Source organism: Staurois parvus, unplaced genomic scaffold (genome assembly GCF_062004578.1).
Source record: "Staurois parvus isolate SC_StPar_1 unplaced genomic scaffold, SC_StPar_1.0 ptg000089l, whole genome shotgun sequence".
Lineage (NCBI taxonomy): Eukaryota > Metazoa > Chordata > Amphibia > Anura > Ranidae > Staurois > Staurois parvus.
Genome location: NW_028317885.1, coordinates 3,017,940 through 3,042,656, shown reverse-complemented (window position 1 = coordinate 3,042,656; position 24,717 = coordinate 3,017,940). Strand labels below are relative to the sequence as shown.

Sequence of the window (24,717 nt, the reverse complement as noted above, 5' to 3'; positions counted from 1 at the left end):
TTTTTTGTTTTTTTTTGTTTTTTTTGTTTTTTTTTGTTTTTTTTTTCAAAGCATTAAATACTATAACTTCTACAAGACAGAAAAACTCTTAAAATATATAATACAATAAATACATCTAAGCTGATAATATTATAAATAATAGTGTACAATGCCATTCTCATAATCAATGACGTAGTCGATTCCCATGTCATCTAGTTGCTCTCTCAGATTGTTGAAATCCTGGTCCTCTGGTGGGTTAGGAATGTCCTCCCGGCAGATGGGACAGGTAGCACTCTGTTGAACCCATTGTTGGATGCAGCGATCGTGGAATTGGTGAGCGCAGGGTAGGGTAGTATTTTCGTCTCCATCTTCACAATCTGCCAAACAAATGGTACAAATTACCTGCTCCTCGCCGCGTGGCTCCATGGCCGGTGCTCCCTGTGGCTCCATGGCCTGTGCTCCCTGTGGCTCTGGGTGGTGCTCAGCAGCCCTGTTGCGGTCTCTTGGAGATCGGCTCCGTCTGATGGCGGGGTCCTCCCGTCTCTGCCGTTGTTGCACTCTGGACCTCGTCCGATGGGCTATGGGAGACTCTCCGCCCTCCTGACGTGATGGCCTTCCACGAGATGGACGGCGTGAAGATCGCGGCATCCTGGTAGTAATTGATGCCGGAGTACCTGAAAACAGCTTAAATATATCTAATATGAAGAACACTAGTAAGCAAATCGCAATGTATTGTAATAAAGATGAGAAGAGTCGCAGTCAGTCGCAGGAGGCACAGTCTGAGGATGCAATCGCCACAGCTACCAGCACAGGCCTCAGGCTGACTCAGCACCAACTGTCACCAACTGTCACCAACTGTCACTTTTCCGGCCTTGTCACTCTGCCTGGCAATATGGCACTCATGTAACACTACAACCAAATCCATGTTCTATCATTTTATAGATTTTACAGAGAATTACACAGAATTGGGGCCATTTATTGGTTATTATAGAGTTCTGCCACAAGATGGCAGTCTCAGGTGTAATACCGCTCCTCGCCATAGATGTCTCCCTTCCCAGTCGGCTCCATACAGAGAAAACGGCGGCCATCTTTAGCTATGTAAAGTCTATGGGAGGCGGAGGAGAGGAGCTGCTGAGAGGGGAACAGGAAAGGAACGGCCGGGGCGGGGATGATGGCCTCCGGGGGGGAGCTGAGCTGAGCAGGTGAGGAGGACAGAGGGCAGGAGAGCCGGGGAGGTGGATGGAGGAGGCATGTATAGCACGGCCATGCAAAGCAGTGTGCTTACAGTGAAGCACTAACACACAGCCCCATAGTAACACAGCACACAGGTTAACCCTTTGATCGCCCCACATGTTAACCCCTTCCTCCCAGCTGCCATTAGTGCAGTGTCAGTGGTTTTTATTAGCACTGATCACTATATTGGTGTCCTTAGGGATGTCAGTGACAACAGGTCAGTTCCCCCCCAGTGTCAGAATGGCCACCACAGTCCCGCTATAAGTTGCTGATCGCCGTCATTACTAGTTAAAAAAAAAAAAACAGTATTTATATACCGCCATTTGTAAACACTATAAATTTCACGTCAGCCAATTAATTTACACATATTGGGATTTTTTATAGCAAAGACATGGAGCCGATTACATTTTGGTTTAAATTGACCAGCCGTAATGCAAAACAATGGCCTGCTCAGGAAGGGGGGTAAATCCTCTGGAGGGCAAGTGGTTAATTCACCTTTTGTAACATGTTACCCCCATATTCAGAGTGTAACATGTTATCATGTTATGAAAGCACTGGCCCCCGCTCCCTGCAGACCCCCAGCTTTGTCAGCTAGTGAGGGATCTTCTCCTCGATAGCTGTCAAATTTTTAGGGAGGGAATGCCAGAACCAGGGACCGCTCCCTTCCCCCCCCCCAAAAAAAAGTGAGAAATGTGGCAGTGGAGGGGGAAGGAGGGAAACCAGCAAAGCTTCCCCTTTTTGGTGGAGCTCCACTTTCATATATCTATAAATTATTTTTTTCAAATGCAAACAGTAGCTGAAATGTGATTTATTATCAACTTCTTGAAGTCCTTTTCAGCAGAGCTCAGACTAAGGGGGGGAGAAGCAGTGCAAGGGACCAGTTGATTGTGATCATGTGCTGATAGGAGGAGAAGGGGAAGTGACAGAAAGATTCGGCTTTTTGCTTCTCTCTTTACTGTTCAGTCATAGGCTAGGGGAAAGGCAAGACCTGTAAGTGTTATTTAACTGTAGCAGAGAAAAATGGGGTTCCTGCCCTGCCAAACAGGAATGTGCTCTGTGGCAGAGCTGTGTAGATCTCAGGACTGGAGGGATAGAAATACAAATCCTTTGTCAGATATGACCTGTATAAATATTTCAGCCATATGTTTGAGGTTAATATTATATAAAGGCTGGTATGTGTAAAATGTATTTAAAGATTTTGTTGTTTCTTTTTGTGTATTTTTCTCTTGGTTTAAAGTTCCTGCTGGTTTCTCCTTGATCAGTGATGGTCCAGTGAGCTGAGCAGTGTGTGAGATGATTCAGTAGGAAGTTGGGACCATGGGGCAGAAGAAAAAGCCATTTCTCAGGTTACTGGATTACCTGGTGATCATAGGAGCAAGGTAAGCCATGGTTCCTTTTCATGTTTTATCACTGGAGTACTACAGCAGGCATCACTCGGGCAGTTTAGTTCTATAACCAAAACACACATACAGTGTCAGCAGCAATCCACTGCCTATCCAGAGCTCCTTTCTATTCTTAGTAATTTCAGATCATACACTAGAAGGATAGATGACATTTTGGCAAAAATCATTATTCCATCTCTCTGTTCTCTCCCTCCTCTTTGGCTCAGAGACAGCAGCGGGAGCCATTAGCTTCTGCCAATTGCAGCCAGCGAGGAGGAAGCCGGGCCAGGCTGTGCTTTGTGAGTCAATGGACACTCAGAGCTGGCTCGGCAGTGAACCTGCACGAGTGCTCCCATAGCCAGTGGCTTGCTATGAGGACACTTGGCAAAGGGGGAGGGGCCAGGACCACCAGCGGGGGACCTGAGGGGAGCGCAGAGCAGGTATGTATGACATGTTTATTATTTTAAAGAAAATGAAATGGGTTTAGAATCACTTTAAGTTGCTGTTCTGCGACAATTACAGGGGATTGCAATATCTGTTCTGCTTTTGAAAATGTAAAAGTCAACACATTTTTCAGTTTAAATCCGCTAAATACATTTAAGATGCATCAAAACAAAAGTATTGCAACAAAAACAAAACAAAGAACATTTTGTCCACTATCTGCAATGCTGCTGAGAAGGACCCTTTCTCGCTGTGTGGAGGCAACGGTTGCCTTTCAGAGACCTGATACACCCACTGCTGAGTCAGAGACAGAACTCTCCAATCTGCAAGGTGCATGAGTGTCGCTGATCCCAAAGCTATAGGTCTGTCCTGTGCAGAACAACCGCTGCTTCCACAGAAAGAGCAAGGGTCCTTCTCTGCAAGATGCTGTCAGGGGACAGGCTTTTCTTCTCAGACTGTGACTGCTTACTATAGACGATGTATACTTTTTTGTTTTGAAGCCAGCAACTGAAAGTTCTGCCTGATACACACTACAAGTTTGTTTGTTTTTTCCGTTCAACCCAGCGGTGATCCTGCCAGTAGGGTTGAATTCAGGATTCTGTGGTGGCCACGTGAGTTATTTCAAACCAAACTCCATAAACGGTGTCATCATGGACCTGCCTTTGTGCACCTGGACTCAATCATTTGGCAGAGTTTAGCCATAAAGTGTATGTACTGTATGATACAGCCAGCTAATTTCAGAAACCAGTTCACTGTGGTCTCTGGAAGGCTAAAGTCTGCCCATTTCATGCCACTTGTAGACATACATTATGCCATCCAGCACAAGAAATGTTCACTTTTTGGTTGTCAGTGGTTTTTTATAAATGTAACATTTTGATGGGTGTGCATAGACAGACTTGGGTCACTCTCTCCTAGTAGAAGAGAATTGGGAAGTTGGTTCAGCACATTGTATAGGTACAGCTAAACCTGCATGGTCTCCATTTGCTGATATGCTTGCATCAGGTCGTGGGACCATAGAAATTCCAATCTGTTGGCCAGTCTCTGTGTCTTGTCTGGTTTTTAAAGTGGTAATAAAGTCTCCATTTTATTTGCTTTTTAATATATCAAAATCCACAAATAAAACACTCCTCGGTAAATCATTTAATTTACAAATATGAGGAAACACTTATTGCACTGAGGTTATCACCGTTGCTGGCTGCAGATGTTTAGCAGTGCTTCCCCAACTCTCTGACCAGGAAGTGCAAACTGAGCACATCACAAGATGACCCTCTTTGGGACTACATGTCCCAGCATCCAGTTGCCAGTTCTTTATGGTGAATGTAGTTATCATTTTTGCAATGACAGGTCCCTCCAGTCATTAAGTGGAGGAGGGAATCTGTTTTAGTGTTTTGCAATTTACAGCTTCTGATCATGATGCCATTAGTAAGCTAGTAAGGTGAAGAATATAAATATTGCAGTGAATTGTTCCACATCTAGAGATGGGAAGGCTTGGCAAAAAATTTTTTTGTGTTTTTTTTGTTTTGTTTTTTCCTGCAAAAATTGGAAAAAAAGTAGAGCGTGGAATATGCTCTTTTACAAAGATAATTATTATATCTATGGCATGGCATTCAAACTATAGAACATGAAAAAGTTAACCCTAAACTCTCCCAATGACACCAACGATGGAGCACAATTCCTTCCAAGGACTCGAAGAACAGGAAAGTAGGTTGGGCGCACGATTTTGTTTCTGGTGTCCTTCAACAGCTCTTTGGTCTTCACCATAGTGGAGTTTGGAGTGTGACTGTTTGAGGTTGTGGACAGGTGTCTTTTATATTGATAAGAAGTTCAAACAGGTGCCATTGATACAGGTAATGAGTGCAGGACAGAGGAGCCTCTTAAAGAAGAAGGTACAGGTCTGTCAGAGCCAGAAATCTTGCTTGTTTGTAGGTGGCCAAATACTTATTTTCCACCATAATTTGCAAATAAATTCTTTCCAAATCAGCCAATGTGATTGTCTGGATTTTGTTTCTCATTTTGTCTCTCATTGTGGAGGTATACCTATGATGCCAATTACAGGCCTCTCTCATCTTTTTAAGTGGGAGAACTTGCACAATTGGTGGCTGACTAAATACTTTTTTGCCCCACTGTATATATTGATCACCCAGAAGGGATTGTTTTTTCTCAACAAAAATGGAGTTACACTCGATGTCACCAGTGCTATTCCCCGCATCACTGTACTTTTAGTGCACAGGACTGTGGGCCCATGCTGCTATGCTTCTACAAGGGATGGGTTGAATGTCAAGAGCAAAGAAAATACCTCTTACAGGTACGAAGAAACATGTGAAGTACTCCATGTGACAGTGCTGGTGTTTCATAATTATTGGTCCAGTTCTTTACATTGCTGGCCTTGTGTGAGGTCTGACTGGAGATCCAACTGGAGCACACAGTGGGCCAACTTTCTTCACTCCTTGCAGCTGAGTGGAGGAGCAGAGGAGTAAAGGAAAGGCAAGTCAGTAAGGTGAACTAGTTCCGATGCCCCGCATGAGCAAGTACAGGTTCACTTTACATTTAGATTCCATACATTTTCATAACTGATGTATTCCTTTATTTCCATGCACATGTATTCTTCTCAGTTTTCAGAACAGTCAAAGGTAGCAATGAAGAAAAACATTGATGAAAGCATTTATAAAATGTTGTGTTTATTAGAAAATAATGGCATTTAAATGAAAGGTGGATACACACATATTTTTTATTCTTTTTTTTAAATCTTATAGGAAACATACTATTCTACACAAAGTACTCCTAAAAATGCCCTTATAGTGTCTGCAAGAAAATACATGGTTACATACATGCATATTGTTCATAATTGCTGTACACCAATTCAAAGGCTTTTCAGAACATTGCACATTTTTCAGATGGGTTTATAATAGAAATGTTAAAGTGTTACTAAACCCACAACAGTAAAATCAGTCTGTATATGCAGTAAAGCATGCTCGGTATGTTCACTGTGGAACCTAAGGGGTTAATCCTCTGCAATGTGTTTGACCCTGACTTCTCTGTTCCTCCCCTTTTTCAAGCGACCACCATTTATCTCCAGATGTGTGTACTGCTAGAAAGGTTTTTTTTTTTTGGGGGGGGGGGGGGAGTGCATGTGATCAGCACAATCAGAGGTCGGGATTTCCATCCTTCTACAACAGAAAACTTCTCCTACAAGCTTTAGCTAGTGCTGGACTGGACACTGATAGAAGCCACAGACTGCTCTAACTTCTGATGCGAAAAGGTATTTAGCAGTTTATATTTACTAAAATAATTGCATTTCCAGGTTCTGTGTACTGTGGGAGACCAGATATAGTGGTTGCAGGGTCCGGGGTTTAGTAACACGTTAAACTTTTATTTAAAACGATAGTAAAGTCGCTTAAAAAAACAAACAAACCGATTTCCCTTTGCAAGGTAATATCATAATGTGCTAGTATGCATTGCACATGAGCACATTACAAAATATGTACCTTAAAAAGAAGCCCTGCTGTGACGTTCTGTCCCCACTGACTGGGCTTCCATCTTGTCTCGGTCTTCCTTCCAGGTTCACAGGCTCTAGCCATCTGAGCCCGAAGCCCCAGGCTAGTTACATGGTCAGACAGGATGCCGCCCATCCCCACAGTCATCGGAAAACACAGCCAGCAAGGAGATGGCTGCATTGATAGCTGGCAGGTAAAGAAATGGAACAAAGTACTCCATGTATTTTTCCCCTGGGGGACAGGACATTGTAATAAAAATAATAAGTGCATCTTAAAGTTCCACAAATACCCATTGATCCTGCCAGTGAGGTCCATCTAATGCATCTTCCTGTGAAGGTGTGCCAATTGGCAAAGATGCTGCACTGCTATTGAATTCAGAGTATAGTTGCCACTCTCTGGAAGGATGGCCCTGTTTGCACTACAGCAAGATGAGAAGATCTTTCAGGGACTGTAGCTATCACATTAACACTGCTGATCCACAGGCTTATCAATCAGCACCTGGCCACACCTAGTCCCGCCCACCACTTTCTGGATTGACAACACTGTCTCTTACTGAACCCTCCCACTGTGAGCTGCAGTGCCTAGGAGGGGGAGCATGTGAGACACAAATGAGGGCTGGTTCAGACGGTAAAGAATGTTTTTCATTTACTTTATGCTGCTTGCACATCAAATAACTGGATTTGGTTCTTGTTTAGACTGTCACACAGGAGACTTTATTTGTTCTCAGCAGAAAGACAGCAAGTCAGCCAGGAAACTCGTATGTTCGGAAAGAGGTCTGCAGTGGCAGCCTATATGGTTTCGTTAACATTGCTGGATCAAGATCGGCCTCAGGTAAGTATAAGGGGAGACTGGGGGGAACAGTACACTGATTTTTTTTCTTTATTAATGCAGAAAATGAAGGTAACAAAAACCTTCAGGCTTTAGAACCACTTTAAAATTGTATTCTGCATAGGGAACGATGACAGTTCCAGAGCCTATAACTTTTTGAAAACAAATTAGTAGCAGCAGCTCTCTTATTTCTCTTGTTACAGATTCAATTTTACTGCCGTGGTGAAAAGTGAGGTCACAGACCTTGCTGTGCTGTCTGGCAGGGATGGTTGGATCACAAGGCTGGCTGAGATACATTTCACATTTTTATATTAGCTGTTAGCCTACAGCTCTACCTTAAACTAGTGGTTGCCTATAGGTTGTAGTTTAATAGAAATCAGCTAACTTGCATATTAGGAGCTCCCCAACTCCAAAAACAAAGACAACATTACTATTAGTTTATATTTAGATATCTAAACAGCTCTGCCACTCATAACTATCAAATGTTTGTCTTTAGACAGGTAAATTTAGGTCCTTGAAAATCATGCAGTTTTCTTGTAATAGTTCTGCTTATTTGTCATCATTATATAAAACAATCTATTTCAAGGCCATGTGGCATGTCCACTTAAAAAAAAAAAAAAATAATAAAAAAAAAATATATGTTTTTTAAATATATATATATATATATATTTATTTTTTTATTTTTTTAATTAATCTGGATATGGAAACATTTCCTCTTCCTGTCCAGGTGATACCTAGTCACTGGAGTATAGGAGTTGAAGAGAAATCTATAGTTTGTAACCTCTAAATCTGGCTGTACACATAAATATAAATGATTGTAACATGGGTCAGCAGCATCAGAGCCAACAATTTCTGAAAGGTGCGATTCTTTATTTAAAAACAATTATTATATTGACCGATCGTATCATCACATGTACGCTCAACCTAAATATGCAACTATATTGCTTAGGTTAGAAGGAATAATTCAAAGAAAAACAATATAGATAAGACCAGCCTTATGACACAGAATCTTCCAGAAGTGTAGTTGATACTTATATGGCACATGATTAATGAGCACAAATGATATTCGATTCTTCAAAATAAAACATCTCTGTAATATATTACAATGGCACATATATGTCTCTATTCATTATCAAAGAAAAATACTACTGTTATCAAAATAAATATATATTTGCAGTACATTTTTGGATGAACTTTACAGCTGGTAAAAATGTATGTACAGCGTAAATGAAGTACACCTGCTTCAAATATTTTCCCATTACATAACATTGGCTTTTTGTATGGCCCATTAATGGGCTGGTATGGAATATTGACAAGGGAAGTGACAGTTCTTACACAGACATAAAACACAGACCCTGCTAAGAAATGTCATTCCAAGGCACATAGCATTCACTCTGGCCGACTCTAATGATTCAATTAGTAAGGGTTGTGCTTTCAAGTATTTGCATGTATATTTTTCTATTGAATGCTGACAGCTTGTATGGAAAAAGTTCTTTGAGAGACTTTCAGAATGGAAATTACATTTACATATAAAAGGAAAAACCTTTGTAGCCTTAATCACATATTTATTATGTATGTCTGTGATTTATACAGGTCCAGCAAGCCATGTATACACAGAAAATGACACATAGTCCCAGAAGTTCACTTTCTTGGACATATCTTACGCACGCGGTAGAAAATCCTTTTCATTCTAATTGGGATTTCAATCTTTCCTGCCTTTTCACTGGCTGCCGCAGACAAAGCTCACTTCCAGATGATATAATAGGTAATTCATTTTCAACGTGGTGCTTAATTAGGTGACTCACATTTTCAAAAACATGATCTTTAGTCCTCACCTTGGAAAAAAAAAAACATATTAGTTCTTCAGTGTATGGGGTCAATGTACAAACAGTTCACTCAGCTACAAAGAAACTTGCCATGATCTATGTTATAAAACTATTTCGCAATCTAGTGGGCGAAATTCCTTTTTTTCCAGATTAATGTATTCAAAACTAAGTACTGAATTTTGGCCACTAGATGACACTTGAGATAATCCTATAGAATAGAATATGACAAGTGTTGTTGTAGTTGAGCAGATTTGTCACATTCATACAACGAACTGTTACATATATATCTGCTAGCATTTTGTCTTCCCTGGTTCCCCTCCCCCTTTAATCAACATTCTAATGACAGTTTGTATGAAACTTTTCTGTTTTCATTAAACACCTTTTTGTAGGCCCAGCGATAAAATCACTGGGTCCCTGTGCTTCTGTATGGAATGCAGGCACATCATAGTTGGTGCGAGTGGTTGGCTGGGTGCTGTACATAGCTTCCTGTCTTAGTACTTCTCTCAAGAGCCGTCATGGCTCTTGGGAGGAGTGATACAAATCTCAAAATGCTTCCATAGACAGGTTTCAGTCTGACCACGTAAATTACCCTGGATAACACCATGGGCAAGGAACCATAGGGATGGGAAGGAAAGTGCTAGGTGACTCTTGACGTCCTCCAGCTAAGAAATGAGGTGCACTTTGTCTGACTAGCTGCATTTTTTTAATGCACACTGTGAGGTACGGAGTACAGCAGGAAGATGACCAGACTGGTATATTTTCCTTTCAAGGGCTGTACAGGAGGGTTGAGGTTTGCATACAGGGTAACTTTACTAACAGTATGGTTGTCAATTAAGCACTTTATTTATTTATTTATTTATCGAGTTTATATAGCGCCAAAGGGTTTGCTCAGCGCTGTACAATAGAGGGGGAACAATACATGAAACAGTACAGTAACATCAAACAGCACACAAGGGGTAAGAGGGCCCTACTCTTTCGAGCTTACAATCTAGGAGGGAGGGGGTAGAGGTACAGGAGGAAATGGCTGTGGGGGATGGAGTGGTAGGAGGAGGGAAGGGCAGCGGCTGTTAGGTGAGGGTGGGGTAGGCTTCCCTGAAGAGGTGGGTTTTCAGGGAGCGCCTGAAGGTGAGGAGGGAAGGTGACAGTCTGATGGATTGGGGTAGTGAGTTCCAGAGGATGGGGGAGGACCTGGAGAAGTCTTGCAGTCGTGCGTGGGAGGAGGAGACCAGGGAGCAAGATAGAAGGAGGTCCTGTGAAGAGCGAAGGGTACGGGTAGGGTGGTACTTGGGAATCAGGTCGGTGAGGTAGTTAGGGGCAGTGTTGTGAATGGCTTTATAGGTCAGAGTGAGCAGTTTGAATTTAATGCGTTGGGCAGAGGGGGGTGGCAGAGGTGGAGCGGCTGGTGAGGTGGATGAGTCTGGCAGCTGAGTTCAGGATGGTCTGAAGCGGGGAGAGCCTGCACTGGGGTAGGCCGATGAGGAGGGAGTTGCAGTAGTCAAGGCGTGAGATAATCAGGGAGTGAACGAGTAGTTTAGTGGTGTCTGGGGTAAGGAAGGAGCGTATTTTGGCGATGTTGCGAAGGTGGAGCCTGCATGTATTTGTGAGTGATTTGACATGAGGTTGGAAGGAAAGGTTTGAGTCCAGAATGACGCCAAGGACCTTGGCTTGCTGGGCGGGATTGATGGTGGTGTTGTTGGTAGTGATGGAAAGGATGGGGGGGGGGGGCACGGGAAGGGGGAAAGACGAGAAGCTCGGTTTTGGAGAGGTTGAGTTTGAGGAAATGGAGCGACATCCAGTCAGAGATGTCGTTTAGGAGGTGAGTGATGCGGGCGGAGAATGTGGGGGTGAGGTGAGGGGTGGATAGGTAGATTTGAGTATCATCAGCATAGAGGTGGTAGTTGAAGCCGTGGGAGTGTATGAGTTTGCCAAGGGAGGAGGTGTAGATGGAGAAGAGAAGGGGTCCAAGGACAGAGCCCTGGGGGACCCCAACAGAGAGGGGGAGGGAAGAGGAGGTGGCGCCGTTGTAGGAAACGCTGAAGGAGCACTTAGATTCATACTGAGAGTACAGTCTACCTGGAGGGTAGTTAAGATTTTCACTGCCTTGAACTAATCCTCACTAGTCCCTTTTGTCATCTGTTGATCCTGGGATGCCCCTGCTGGTAATGCTGGAACATTCTACTGGCTGCCTTCCCGAAATCCTGATGTAGACAAGAATTGTCAGTACTAAGAAGTGCTTCACAGCCTCCAATCAGATTAAACCCCGGACCCTGCATTCACTATATTGGGTCTCTCACAGTACGCAGAACATGGAAATGCAATTATTTCAGATGGCTAGAGCCTGTGAACCTAGAAGGAAGACCGAGAGAAGATGGAAGCCCAGTCAGTGGGGACAGAACGTCACTGCAGGGCTTCTTTTTAAGGTACATATTTTGTAATGTGCTCATGTGCAATGCATACTAGCACATTGTGATATTACCTTGCAAGGGGAAATCGTTTTGTTTTTTTTGGGTTTTGTTAAGCGACTTTACTATCGTTTTAAATAAAAGTTTAAAGTGTTACTAAACCCCGGACCCTGCATCCACTATATCTGGTCTCTCACAGTACACAGAACCTGGAAATGCAATTATTTTAGTAAATATAAGCTGCTAAATACCTTTTCTCATCCGCAGTTAGAGCAGTCTTGTGACTTCTATCAGTGTCCAGCAGAGCACTGGTTAAAGCTTGTAGGAAGAGTTTTCATTCTGCCCTGACTGTCTTATGAGGCTGCATGGCCCCTGACCCCCTGTCTGGACAGTGCTGAATACATGCACCCCCCCAAAGAAAAAAAAAACTCTCTAGCAATACACACTAAACTGAGCATGTGAAGAATTCCCCCTAGGGCTCTGTACTATCAGAAGATGAATTGGGGACTGTGGAAGAAGGGGAGGATCAGAGAAGACAGGATCAAACAACCTTTTTACACAATGCAGTAGATTAACCCCTTAGGTACCACAGTGAGTATAACAAGCATGCTTTACTGTATATACAGACTGATTTTTACTATTGTGGGTTTAGTAACACTTTAAGGTCTCTTCCACACTGGAACACGTTGTGGGAAACCCACGTTCCCATACACTTTCCGCACCGCATTCCAATCACGTTCCTTTTGTGATCTGCAGCGGGTGTCAATACAAACGTAATGACACCCCAAACACAGGCCACAAATGCAGTGTGTTTGCCCGCATCACAAAAGTACCATGAGACCAAGTCGCAGTGCATTTCAAAAATGAGTGCATGTCCTACTTTTGGTGTGGTGTAGTGCGATTTCTGACCATTCAAAATGAGTGGGCTGAAATCAAACTGCACAGAACTGCATGTGAACCGTATATGAACTGCACAGCGATCCTGCAAGTGGCCCCCCCTGCAAGTGACACCCTTCAGTATTCCCCATCACCTCTACCCCAGCTAGGGTTGCCACCCCTTCCCTTTAAAACCAAAAAACATATTAATTACACAAGTTCTGGGGCTGATTGAGGAGTAATTAAACTCACTAAGTGCCCTATGTGCATTAACTCAGCCTCAGAACCTGTGTAATTAATATGTGTTCGGGTTTAAAGGGATGAGGTAGCAACCCTAGCCCCAGCAGCTACATAAAAGTTTATGTAGGGAGGTGACAGTAGCAGTAGAGGAGCTAGGCCAGCACAGAGAGTAATTAGACACTCCCAGAAGAGGAACAGGCTGTGACATGCAAGGAGGGAGGGGGATATGCTAGAGAACTGACTCTTCCTGGAGTGGTCACATGTTCCAGCAAGTTCAAAGACACATTGCAAGTGAATTCAAAAATAATTGAGGGAAAGGAAAACACAAAGTATTTAAGATGTTAGATTTTTCTGGACTTTTACCCGACATTTTTGTAAATTGGTAACAGGATCTCTATAGTTTATTTTTAAATGCAGTTCACCTTTCTGGGTTAATGGTAGAATATGTTCACCGTGACTGCACCTACATTTAAAGTGGAGCATCACTCCTAAAGGGAAGTTCTGCTTTTTTGCCTCCCCCCCCCCCCCCATCTTCAGCTTTTGAACACTGTTTTTTAGGGGGGCAGCTGGTACCTGGTTTTCCTGGTACCCATTTCCACTCCTGCCTGGATCACCCAGACGATCCAAGAGGAAGTTTGCCTCCCCCCACAGCCTCTTTGGGTACGCCACAGGGCAAAGCACAGCTTACGCATGCGCAGTGGGGAGCCAGCTGTGAAGCTGCAAGATGTCACAGCTGACTTCCCACAGTTAACATGGCAGCACTGGGAACCCAATGACTGGCAAAGAACTGGCCCAGGTGAGGACAGGGTTGGACATCTGGGTAGGTAAGTGTCCTTTTATTAACCCCTTGACGGTGACGTAACACAAATATGCGGCCTCACAGAACTGGGCCTTTTTCCCTGGGGCCACATATTTGCGTACCTGTCTTTGTGCTGGGAGCACTCCGCACCGTGCGCTCCCAGCACAAAGACCGGAGTGTCACTGAGAGACCCGGGACTCTCAATTCCAGATTACATGATCGCTGTGATTGCCTCTGATTGGCTATCACAGTGATCAGTCACTGTACAGCCCAGCCCCCTCGTGTTTTTTTTTTTCTCTCTGGAAATGGAGGAGAGAGATACATTGTATCTCTCTAACTCCTGGCATAGAGAGAAAAAAATGTTTGTAAATGTTTGATCTAGTTCAGTGCCAGGCTAAGTGTTTGAGTCAGGGTCAAAGGTCAAGGTCAAAAAGTCAGGGTCAAAGTTCAGGATTTTTTAAAAAAAAAAATTGGTGTCAGTGTGTTTTAGGTAAAAAAAAAACAAAATGTGCACTATTGTTTGTGGGCTGTACTGCAGGTACAAACAATAAATAACATACACATTTATGGTATCGCTGCGATTGCCAAGAGCTGGAAAATTTATTTTGGGTAGTTCTTTGATGGTAGATTATGGTAGTAACAAGAACCACACAGCTAAATTTAAAAAAAAAATTTTTTTTTACTATTTTGGGCCAGTTTTCCTTTAATAATAAAAAAAATCAGGAGATATCCATTACCATTTACCACCAAATGAAATCCCAATTTGCCCTGAAAAAAAACGCGGTATAATCCGCCTGGATGTACAAAGTAGTTGTGATGATATGTACAGTTTTACTAACACATGTCAACATTGCAAAATTGTGCTTAGGCATTAAGATTTGTTTTACCCTTAGGCGTGAAGGGGTTAAAGTATTTGTAGCTGCTGACTTTTAATTTTTGGGGGGGAGGTGGGGACTAAAAAAACCTCTTTAAGGTAGTATCTTTCAGTTTGTCTTGACTGACGCATTTCAGTATACACCTGTATTTGTATCTGCTTCCGAAAAAAACTGGAGGTGTATACCTTTCCCTCTGGGTCCACCAGTAGTAGATGTTTCGGGTGTCCTTCATGTAATCCACTTAATACATATTGACCAATGGAAGTAGTACTCTCTCGGACCAGAAAATCTCCATCATGAAGCAGAAGGCTCTCTGCTACCTTCCGATTCATTCTGCCATGAAACCATTCTTCTCTCTGCATGGAGCCGCTGACAGGTAGCTTTCCACTTTCACAAGAGTAACCGAGATCCTGAGTCACTTTGATTTAAACACAAAAACGATCACCTATAACATTTGTATTAAAGTATAACTAAAGGCAAAACTTTTTCTTTTATGCAGGCCATACATGGGTCGAATTCTGAATGACTTTTCATCCGAAAATCGAAAACGTTTGCTCGGTAATCCGATGGTGCCATCAATGATTTCAAAAATCGTCCGACCGAGTTATAAAGTTCACCTCATATAACAGACACATATTCTTTTCAGAAAAAATGATCGTACGATTTGACCATCATTGAGTCGAAAAATCGGTTGTTTTTCATGAATTTTCTAACGTGCCCGATCACCGAACAGGGGAGGAGCCACGAAAATCGTCCAGTGCCATTGACCCACTAACAGCGAAAATCAGCCGATTATTCTTAAGTCCGATTTTTGGACGAAAAATCGTTCGAATTCCGACCCATGTATGGCCAGCCTTAGTTTTGGATGGCGTGAAGAAGGATTAGAACACCTGTCAGGTTTTTATTGCTGTCTGTGTCCCCATTATAGAGACTCACCCTCTATCTTTGTCCTGTTTACTGTTATCACTGAAGTTGAAAGTGAAAGAAAATCCCACATTTTGGGTAATCCCCAGAACAGGAATAGAGGGGAAAACTTCCAATGGGGACACTAGTTCTGGTGACATCCAGGGTTTCCCTCGCTTTGTAGGAATTTCCTCTCACCTCCTGTTTGGCTATGACACAGAAAGTGAAGGTAAATCTCTCCAATGGGACAAAGATGGCACCCCAAATGCAGTGTGATACTGCCGTGATTGTCGTAAAACAGAATCTCATTTAAAAATTGCGCTAAGCTTGTCACCCAAAAAGGAGCAAGAGCTACTGATAGTTATAAGCATCCTAGAAGTACACTGCAGCTGTTCATCATTGGGGGTGACATTTATTAAAGCATAATAATATGACTAAACCCTTAGAGGTCTGTTTATTAAAAAAAAAAATGTCTTAGCCACTCACACTGTAAAAGTGCATGTACAATTGTTCTGTGCATATGGGGACCACAAGCAAATGTTATTAAGCTATTTCCTGTGCAGGTTGAATGTTTTTCATTGATTTAAAATGTAAAATATCGCATTTGGCCTGCAGATGGTGCTATCATAGGAACATTTCTGTGAAACTTAGTGCCATCTAGTGCTCAAACTTGGTATTTTCCATTTTAAATCAATGAAACCAGCATAAGAAATAGTCCAATAACATTCATTTTTTTTGGCCCCCTTTGCGTAGAACTGGTGTACACTGGGTGAATTGCTATGTGAATTTCCTGTACATAGACCCCTTAGTCTGTCACCATGATTTCTGAACTTAGAATTAACAAACTTTTCAATCTGAATGAAAAGCTATATGAACTGAACACTACATTTATCACATTAACCTCAACTATTCTGTCATTATATATAAACCATGGGCAAAACAATGTGACACACAATGTGGCCTTTGAACACAGCAGCCCCCTATAACATAGCTTTGTTACCTGTTGATCCTGTCAATAGATACATTATTTTACACTTCCTATAATGGGGCGACAACTTTTGTATTACTATGAAATCACACGGCAGTGTTGTCACTGTGTGGTCAGGCTAGTCTTTGATGGAAATGTATGTTTTTTTTATAATTTTTATTTGTAAAATCCATTTAGACTACAGTTGCAAGAAAAAGTATGTGAACCCCTTGGGATTACGTGGAGTTTTGCATGAATTGGACATAAAATGTGCTCTGAACGTCATCTAAGTCACAACAATAGAAGAACACAGTCTGCTGAACATAATACTACACAAACATTAGAGGTTGCCATGGTTTAATTGCACATAACATCTAAACATTCACAGTGCAGGGAGGAAAAAGTATGTGAACCTTTGGACTTAATAACTGGTTGACCCTCCTTTGGCAGCAATAACCTCAACCAAACGTTTCCTGTAGTTGCAGATCAGACCTGCACAACGATCTGGAGTCATTTTGGACCACTCCTCTTCACAAAACTGTTTCAGTGTAGCAATATTCTTGGGATGTCTGGTGTGAATCGCTCTCTTAAGGTCATGCCACAGCATTTCAATCGAGTTGAGGTCAGGACTCTGACTGGGCCACTCCAGAAGGCGTATTCTGTGCTGTTGCAGCCATTGTTTTGTTGAATTACTTGTATGCTTTGGGTCATTGTCCTGTTGCATCACCCATCCTCTGCGGAGCTTCAGTTGGCAGACAGATGGTCGTACGTTTTCCTGCAAAATGTCTTGATAAACTCTGGAATTCATTTTCCCATCAATGATAACAATCCATCCAGGCCCTGAGGCAGCAAAGCAGCCCCAAACCATGATGCTCCCTCCGCCATGTTTTACAGTGGGGATGAGGTTTTGATGTTGGTGTGCTGTGCCTTTTTTCTCCACACATAGGGTTGTGTGTTCTTCCCAAACAACTCAATCTTGGTTTCATCTGTCCACAGTATATTCTGCCAGTAGTGCTGTGAAACATCCAGGTGCTCTTTTGCAAACTTCAAACGTGCTGCAATATTCTTTTTGGACAGCAATGGCTTCCTCCGTGGTGTCCTCCCATGTACTCCATTCTTGTTTAATGTTTTCCTTATTGTAGATGTGTCAACAAAAATGTTAGCATGTGCCAGAGATTTCTGTAGGTCTTTAGCTGACACTCTGGGATTCTTCTTTACCTCATGCAGCATTCTGCGCTGTGCTCTTGCAGTCATTTTTACAGGACGACCACGCCTAGGGAGAGTAGCAACAGTGCTAAACTTTCTCCATTTGTAGACAGTCTGTCTTACCGTGGACACATGAACATCAAGGCTTTTGGAGATACTTTTGTAACCCTTTCCAGCTTCATGCAAGTCAACAATTCTTGATCGTAGGTCTTCTGATAGCTCTTTTCTGCGAGGCATGGTTCACATCAGACAGTGCTTCTTGAAACCAGTAAACCCAAAACAGGTGTGTGTTTTTTAAGGGCAGGACAGCTGTCAGCAACACATCCAATATCATCACACTGATTGGAGTCAAGGTTGGCTCACTCCTGGCTCCAATTAGCTCTGGGAGAAGTCATTAAGCTAGGGCCTCACATACTTTTTCCTCCCTGCACTGTGAATGTTTACATGTTATGTGCAATTAAACCATGGCACCATCTAATGTTTGTGTAGTATTATGTTCAGCAGACTGTGTTCTTCTATTATTGTGACTTAGATGACGTTCAGAGCACATTTTATGCCCAATTCATGCAAAACTCCACGTAATCCCAAGGGGTTCACATACTTTTTCTTGCAACTGTATATAGATCAGTGAATACTTCTAGTAGGAATATTTATGTTGATTTTTCAATCGTTGTTATTGTTTCATAACCTTTTTATTAAGTTCCTTTCATTGCTATATATTAGGGAAGCTTCAACATGTAGTTTTTTGTGAGGTTTCTTTTTTTTTTGTGTTTTATGATTTTGGCAGCTGGTTGGAGCAGTCATTGTGCTGGTTGGTGCCAAAGGCATTAGCCCAGCCTGTAGCAAGGGGTATGAACAGCCTACTCATGGCAAGTTGGATGACAGGAGGAGGCAGAAAGATTTGTTACTGTGACTTGGCTCTCTGTATCAGTGTTGTGTTCAGTTCTTGTGCTGCCCTAGGCAACACAAGAATGGGCACCCTTTCAGACACCCCCCCCCCCGGCCAACACCCGATCACCCGCCACTACCCCCTGCCACTGCTGCCAACACCCAATTACAAGAACTAGCCTGCACAAGAAGCAGCTGGCCCTCCCTGCACCCTCCATCAGTGTGCTGCATCCTCACCAGGTCCTCATTCCTGCCACTTCCTCCGGGGGGCGGCGCCGCTCAAGGCAGGTGCCTATAATATGTCTCCCGTTGTACAATACACCTCTCCAACAGGGTGTATTTACAGGGAGGCAAACAAAGCATTTGCCATACAGTAAATACACCATTGGGGAGGTGTATTGTACATCGGGAGGCGTATTATAGATGGGTAGGTGGAGGTGTACTGTAGATTGGGTGATGTATTGTAGGCCTGTAGCGGAGGATGTGCACTGTTGATTTGTAGATGTGGGAGGTGTATTGTAGATCAGAATGTGTATTGTAGGTAGAGAGGTGTACTGTAGATTGGTAGGTTGGGGGTGTACTGTAGATCAGGAGGTATATTGTAGTCGGTACTGGGGGATGTGTATTGTAGATTGGTAGGTGGGGGTGTACTGTAAGTATACTACTGGTACTGGGTGATATGGGGGAGTTGTACTGTAGGTAGGTACTGGGGGAGGTGTACTGTAGATTGAGGTGGGGGAGGTGTATTATGGATCTGTATGTAGATGGGGGAGATGTATTGTAGGTCAGGGGTTAAGATTTAACCCCTGGGGGTGCTGGACCGTCTGACCACTATGATGCTCAATGAACAGATGTCGAGTATCTGCAACAACTCCCAATGGAAATTCTTGAAAATATGGGAGCCGTGGTTACAATATGCCTTTCCCTCGCTCCCCCCGGCTAGTCTGGGGATGTGATGTTGCCCAGTATTGGCGTTCTCGGACCCCTGCTCTTGGTTTTGTTATCTTTTTCCTTTTGTACTCTTCCTTCCTTCCTTTTCTTTTTCTGTTTGTTTTTGGTGTGGCAGTGGATAGCTGCCTTTACTTTGAGTTACTGTCGGCGTTATACCAATGTTTTTGCCTTTTTTTTTTCAAATTTTTTATGTGCAATTGATAGCCCCTGCGTGGGCATGATTTGTTGCTCCTTTGTTAAACTGTTTAAAAAGTAATAAAAAGTAAACTATTGAAATACAAGATTTAACCCCTGACCTACAATACACCTCCCCCAACTACATACAGATCCATAATGACCCCCCACACACACTATTTAACCGTTAAATAGTGGGGGAGGTGCATTAGAGATCGGTACCTCCTGGGCATGCTTCTTCAGCTCCTTCTCTTGCTCATACTGTGTGCTGAGCTGCTCGTGTCTCTCCATTCAGGCCATCTCCAGGCTCTCCAGCATGGCCACCACTAGCAGCATCGACTCCTTCACTGCCTTCCCCTCATAGCGGCCCATCAGCCTCTCCATCTCCTGGTAGATGGAGGCAGTCAGAGCAGAGACCTGCCCCAGCCTCCTCCTTTAGCTCCATCACTGACACTGATCGGGACTACCACTCTACCCCTGCTGCCACCACCAGCAGACACTGGATCACCTGCCATCCCCCCCAACACCCAATAACAGCCACTAACCTGCAAAAGGGAACACTACACATTCTATTCCAAATCAAAACATGAAGAAAAATATATCAAATTTGTGTTGTTCCTCTAAAAAAAAATGAAGAAAAGTGAATATTAGACTGTTCAAAAAAATAGCAGTGTTTGTATTCTTCTTTACAAACTCCAACATTCACTATATAAACTGAAAAATGTTTGAAGATTTTTCTTTCCTTTGAATCACTTAATGAATATTTCGTTGTATAAGCACTGTTTCTGAGAACTGCTGTACATCTGTGTTGCATGGAGTCACCCAACTTCTGGCACCTGTGAACAGGTATTCCAGCCCAGGATGATTGGACTACATTCCACATTTCTTCTCTATTTCTTGGTTTTGCCTCAGAAACTGCATTTTTGATGTCACCCCACAAGTTTTCTATTGGATTAAGATCCGGGGATTGGGCTGGCCACTCCATAACGTCAATCTTGTTGGTCTGGAACCAAGATGTTGCACGTTTACTGGTGTGTTTGGGGTCGGTGTCTTGTTGGAACACCCATTTCAAGGGCATTTCCTCTTCAGCATAAGGCAGCATGACCTCTTCAAGTATTCTGATGTATTCAAACTGATCCATGATCCCTGGTATGCGATAAATAGGCCCAACACCGTAGTATGAGAAACATCCCCATATCATGATGCTTGCACCACCATGCTTCACTGTCTTCACAGTGTACTGTGGCTTGAATTCAGTGTTTGGGGGTCGTCTGACAAACTGTCTCCGCCCACTAGACCCAAAAAGAACAATCTTACTTTCATCAGTCCACAAAATGTTGCGCCATTTCTCTTTAGGCCAGTCAATGTGCTCTTTGGCAAATTGTAACCTCTTCAGCACGTCTTTTTTTCAACAGTGGGACTTTGCGGGGACTTCTTGAAGATAGCTTGGCTTCACATAGGCGTCTTCTAATTGTAACAGTACTCACAGGGAACTTTACACCTTCTTTCATCTTCCTGGAGCTGATTCTTGGCTGAGTCCTTGCCGTTTTGGCTATTCTTCTATCCATTCAAATGGTAGTTTTTCGCTTTCTTCCACGTCTTTCAGGATTTGGTTGCTATTTTAAAGCATTTGCGATCATTTTAGCTGAGCAGCCTATCATTTTCTGCACTTCTTTATATGTTTTCCCCTCTCCAATCAACTTTTTAATCAAGGTACGCTGTTCTTCTGAACAATGTCTGGAACGACCCATTTTCCTCAGAATTTTAGAGAGAAATGCACTGTAACCAGCATGTACAACATTTGCTGCCTTCCTTCCTTAAATAAGGGCAATAATTGCCACCTGTTTTTCAAAGAATGAATGACCTCACTAATAGAACTCCACACTGCTATTATTGTGAACATGCCCCTTTCAATTAGTGATTCAATGACACAGAATCAGCAGCATGTATATCATGACTGTGGGGTCTGTTGGATTTCTATTACTCTACTACACCTGATAGTAAATTATTTGCCATGTAGAAATATCATTTCTACCAAAAACAGTGATTGATCAGGTTAGTGATGTCTGACTGCTATTATTTTGAACACAACTGTATTATGTAAAGTGTCACTAAGTGATATCTTTATTCTCCAAAACATAATCTATACACGTCTACTACCTAATGACCCTGTAATGTTTTTCAATAAATAGTTTCTTGCAGTGTTCTCTTGGTACGTGCAGTGCACATTATTTGCAGTTATGTACACTGCTTTATGCACACTACAAATCCCATAGACCATCTCAAGAATGAGCAAGAGAGGGTGGCTGTGTTCCAACATACAGTGGGACCATAGAGAACAAACACAGACACCCTCTAACAGGAAATCAGATGACCGCAGCAAAAAAAAAGCTGAGATAATATACACACTGATTTGTAATAAAGAATTGAAGATCTGAAGGTCTGGCTGGTTCAGTGGAGGTTTTCTAAATTATGGTGGTGGGGGGGGGGGGTGCTGGAGTTAAGATGTGTGGAGGAGGACAACTATTTTTACATAGTCAAGGGAAAACCAATTACAGCATAAAGCTGGGTACACACTATAAGAAAATTGAGTGAACAATCATCTGGGTTCCCTCGATGTTTCTTGAACCCAAGATGGTAGTAATTGTACGAAAATTCTCGAATGACAAAAGTTTTCTTTTTGTTTTACACAGAAACTTTGTAGTGTTGATTATTATTGTTTATTCCGATTACTGTATGTGCATGCTTTCGTATCCAATTTTTCTTTAACTATCATCAGTTCTCTTCACATACAACAATAATTTTGGAGTTAATCCCTTCGGAAATTTCAAGTTCAAGTCTGAATCGGATGTGGAAAGTTGAATACACGCTATACGAAAATCGAATGATCGTTTCTCGTTCTGAATTTTTCTTCTAGTGTGTACCCAGCTTTAGGCCAACTAACACTTTGTGAGGAGTTACAGCAACCATTTTTATTGAGGAAGGTTTCAGCTATATGGCAAAACTATGTGTTCTGAGAACCCTATATGTCATATGGTTTCTTCCAACTCTGCAATTGCCACTTTTGCTGGACAGCTTGGTCTGTTACTGGAAATAGAAAAATAATGAATCTACTGGCAGGATTACCAGGTATAATAAAGCTATGTTACATAGGGGACTAAAAAAATGCAGTGTTAATGTATAGGCAGAATCCATCATGAATGTACCTTTTTTCATTTTGCACATAGCTACACTTTCGGCTATTTATAACATTTTCATATAACATAAAAATAAAAAATAGGCACTCTGAATCATACATGATTTACTAATGTAAATGTTATGGTAAGAACAAAACAAATACTGATTAGCAAACCTGAATTTGTATGGGCTTTCCTGGAAACCTGAGTGTTATCTAGACTTTGTGTTTTTGGCACTGTGTTTATGTAAGAGGGATCATCGAATAGTTCTTCTCGGCCTGTTGTCACTTCACCATCCTGATCAGAAAGACCTGGAAAAAAGAGGGAAAAAAGAGTGTGTTTCCAGAATTTATTTGATGAATATCTTTTGTTATTGTTTCATTGGAACATTGGCAGGCTATAGACCATCCATTCTCAACCAATCCTCTGGATCAACTGCGGGTATAGGATTATAACTTTTTTTTTTAATGGTTGAACTGGATGGAATTTTGTCTTTTTTCAGCCAGACTAACTATGTAACTATATTATTATTATACAGGATTTATATAGCGCAACAGTTTGCTCAGCGCTTTACAATATAATGGGAGACAATACAGTTCAATACAAGAGGGTTAGGAGGGCCAATCTATGTAACTATATATAACCAGGGTTGCGTATAACCATGTGGTTCCTAGGGGTTCCTTGAGCTGTGGCTAATTGACCTCCCATCTGATGGTACTTGCATAGTTCAAGGGCCCTCAATCTACCCATTTGCTATATGTGCTACTACTGAGGAGACTCAGAAATTGATAGTTAGAACTTATTAGGCAGCGTCAACTCGGTTGTTTTGCAAGTTGAATGGTAAGCATGCTGGGAAATCTTTTGTTTGTGACATGCGTTGCTCTTCTATGTACATTTTACTGCAAAGGCTAGTTCTGGGTCGGGGTGGTTGCCACTTTTTTGTTCCAGAGCCAATGCCACTTGGCAGAGACAGCTGCATGACACCGATAATATTTTCATTTGTATGTAAGGGTGGCATTCTAACCACCACTGTAAAGGAGGTTTTCTTCCTACTAACCGCCAATATAAGGTGCAATTTTTTCCCACTGATACCCAATACAGTTTTACCAACCCCTGGATCCTAAAAATAATTTTAAGGGCTCTTGTGGGGTAAAAAGTTTGAGAAAGACTGCTATAGACAGTTCTGATTTTGTCCACTTTAATAACATACAAGGAGGGCTACAATGTGTAATCTTTGTGACCCTGGTAGTTCCACCACTTAATTTTTTTATTTGTAATATATTTTTATTTATTTTTGCCATTTTTTTTATTTTTTTTTTAAATTATTTATTACAATTTTTTCAGGAGTCCCGTTGGGAAGCTTTGGGAAGCTATCAGGGGTCTAAACAGACTGAGGAAGAGGTTGTGTCCTCGAAACGCTAGGTCGGTGCGCCCTTTTTCTGTTTCTCCATTTGTATCCAGTGTATTTGGACCACCCCGGTCTGTTGAGGGCAGCAAGCAGTGCATATTCCAGAAAATTCCAGAACATTACTATTGGGTCTACTGAGTCCTTTCCTAGCGCAGGAGTAAAGGGTTTGTTGTGTTGGATTTGTCTAAACAGACCTCTGATGTTTCATCTTTGGGACAGAGAAATGAGAATAAGCCCTCAACCTCCATCTCTGCAGCCTCAGTTGTACTTAATGAATGGATAGGAATGTCTCTGTACAGAGCTTTCCCTCCATTCACAAACAAACACAGTAAACACAGTTTACTGTCTTAATTTATGAATGGACAGTCAGTGACCGGTACGAATCACTGACTCTACATTCAGAAAAGAAAGGGGCCTGTAAATGACGCATTTACTGGCCCCTTCCCCACTCTGTATCCTGACACGGGATGAAGGGCAGCCAGGAAAGAACACGGAGTGCCAGGAAAAGAGCTTGGAGGGCTGGAGAACATATGGGGGGCAGCAGAAAATAGCATTCAGGAGGAACATGGAGTGATTAGTTCCTCTATATACAGCCACCCCAGCCGCTCCTCCTATTCAGGTGTACAGGGCCCCCCTGTGGCATGGGACCTGGTTGCATTTGCAACCCCT

The 24,717-nt window shown here is 42.4% G+C and overlaps 1 protein-coding gene and 1 long non-coding RNA gene across 11 annotated transcripts in view; one reads left to right on the top strand and one right to left on the bottom strand.

The window, feature by feature from the left end:
* The first annotated feature begins 1,057 nt into the window (after nt 1-1,057).
* LOC149468345 (uncharacterized) lies at nt 1,058-24,059 on the top strand. 10 transcript variants are annotated; one of them, XR_016311746.1, is made up of 6 exons: nt 1,058-1,181; nt 2,450-2,591; nt 6,595-6,722; nt 7,260-7,360; nt 8,951-9,122; nt 23,985-24,059. It is a non-coding gene; the product is annotated as an uncharacterized LOC149468345 (long non-coding RNA). The 10 variants fall into 10 exon arrangements; XR_016311745.1 differs by having other exon boundaries at nt 7,257-7,360; XR_016311750.1 differs by lacking the exon at nt 6,595-6,722.
* SHC4 (SHC adaptor protein 4) overlaps nt 5,697-24,717 on the bottom strand; it is a 125,079-nt gene continuing 106,058 nt past the window's right edge. The window contains exons 10-12 of the mRNA XM_089670324.1: nt 22,817-22,951; nt 14,561-14,793; nt 5,697-9,192 (exon numbers count right to left, since the gene is read on the bottom strand). Of these exons, the coding sequence (XP_089526450.1) occupies nt 9,043-9,192; nt 14,561-14,793; nt 22,817-22,951 (518 nt within the window). The 3' untranslated portion in view covers nt 5,697-9,042. The remainder of the gene's footprint in view (nt 9,193-14,560; nt 14,794-22,816; nt 22,952-24,717) is intronic.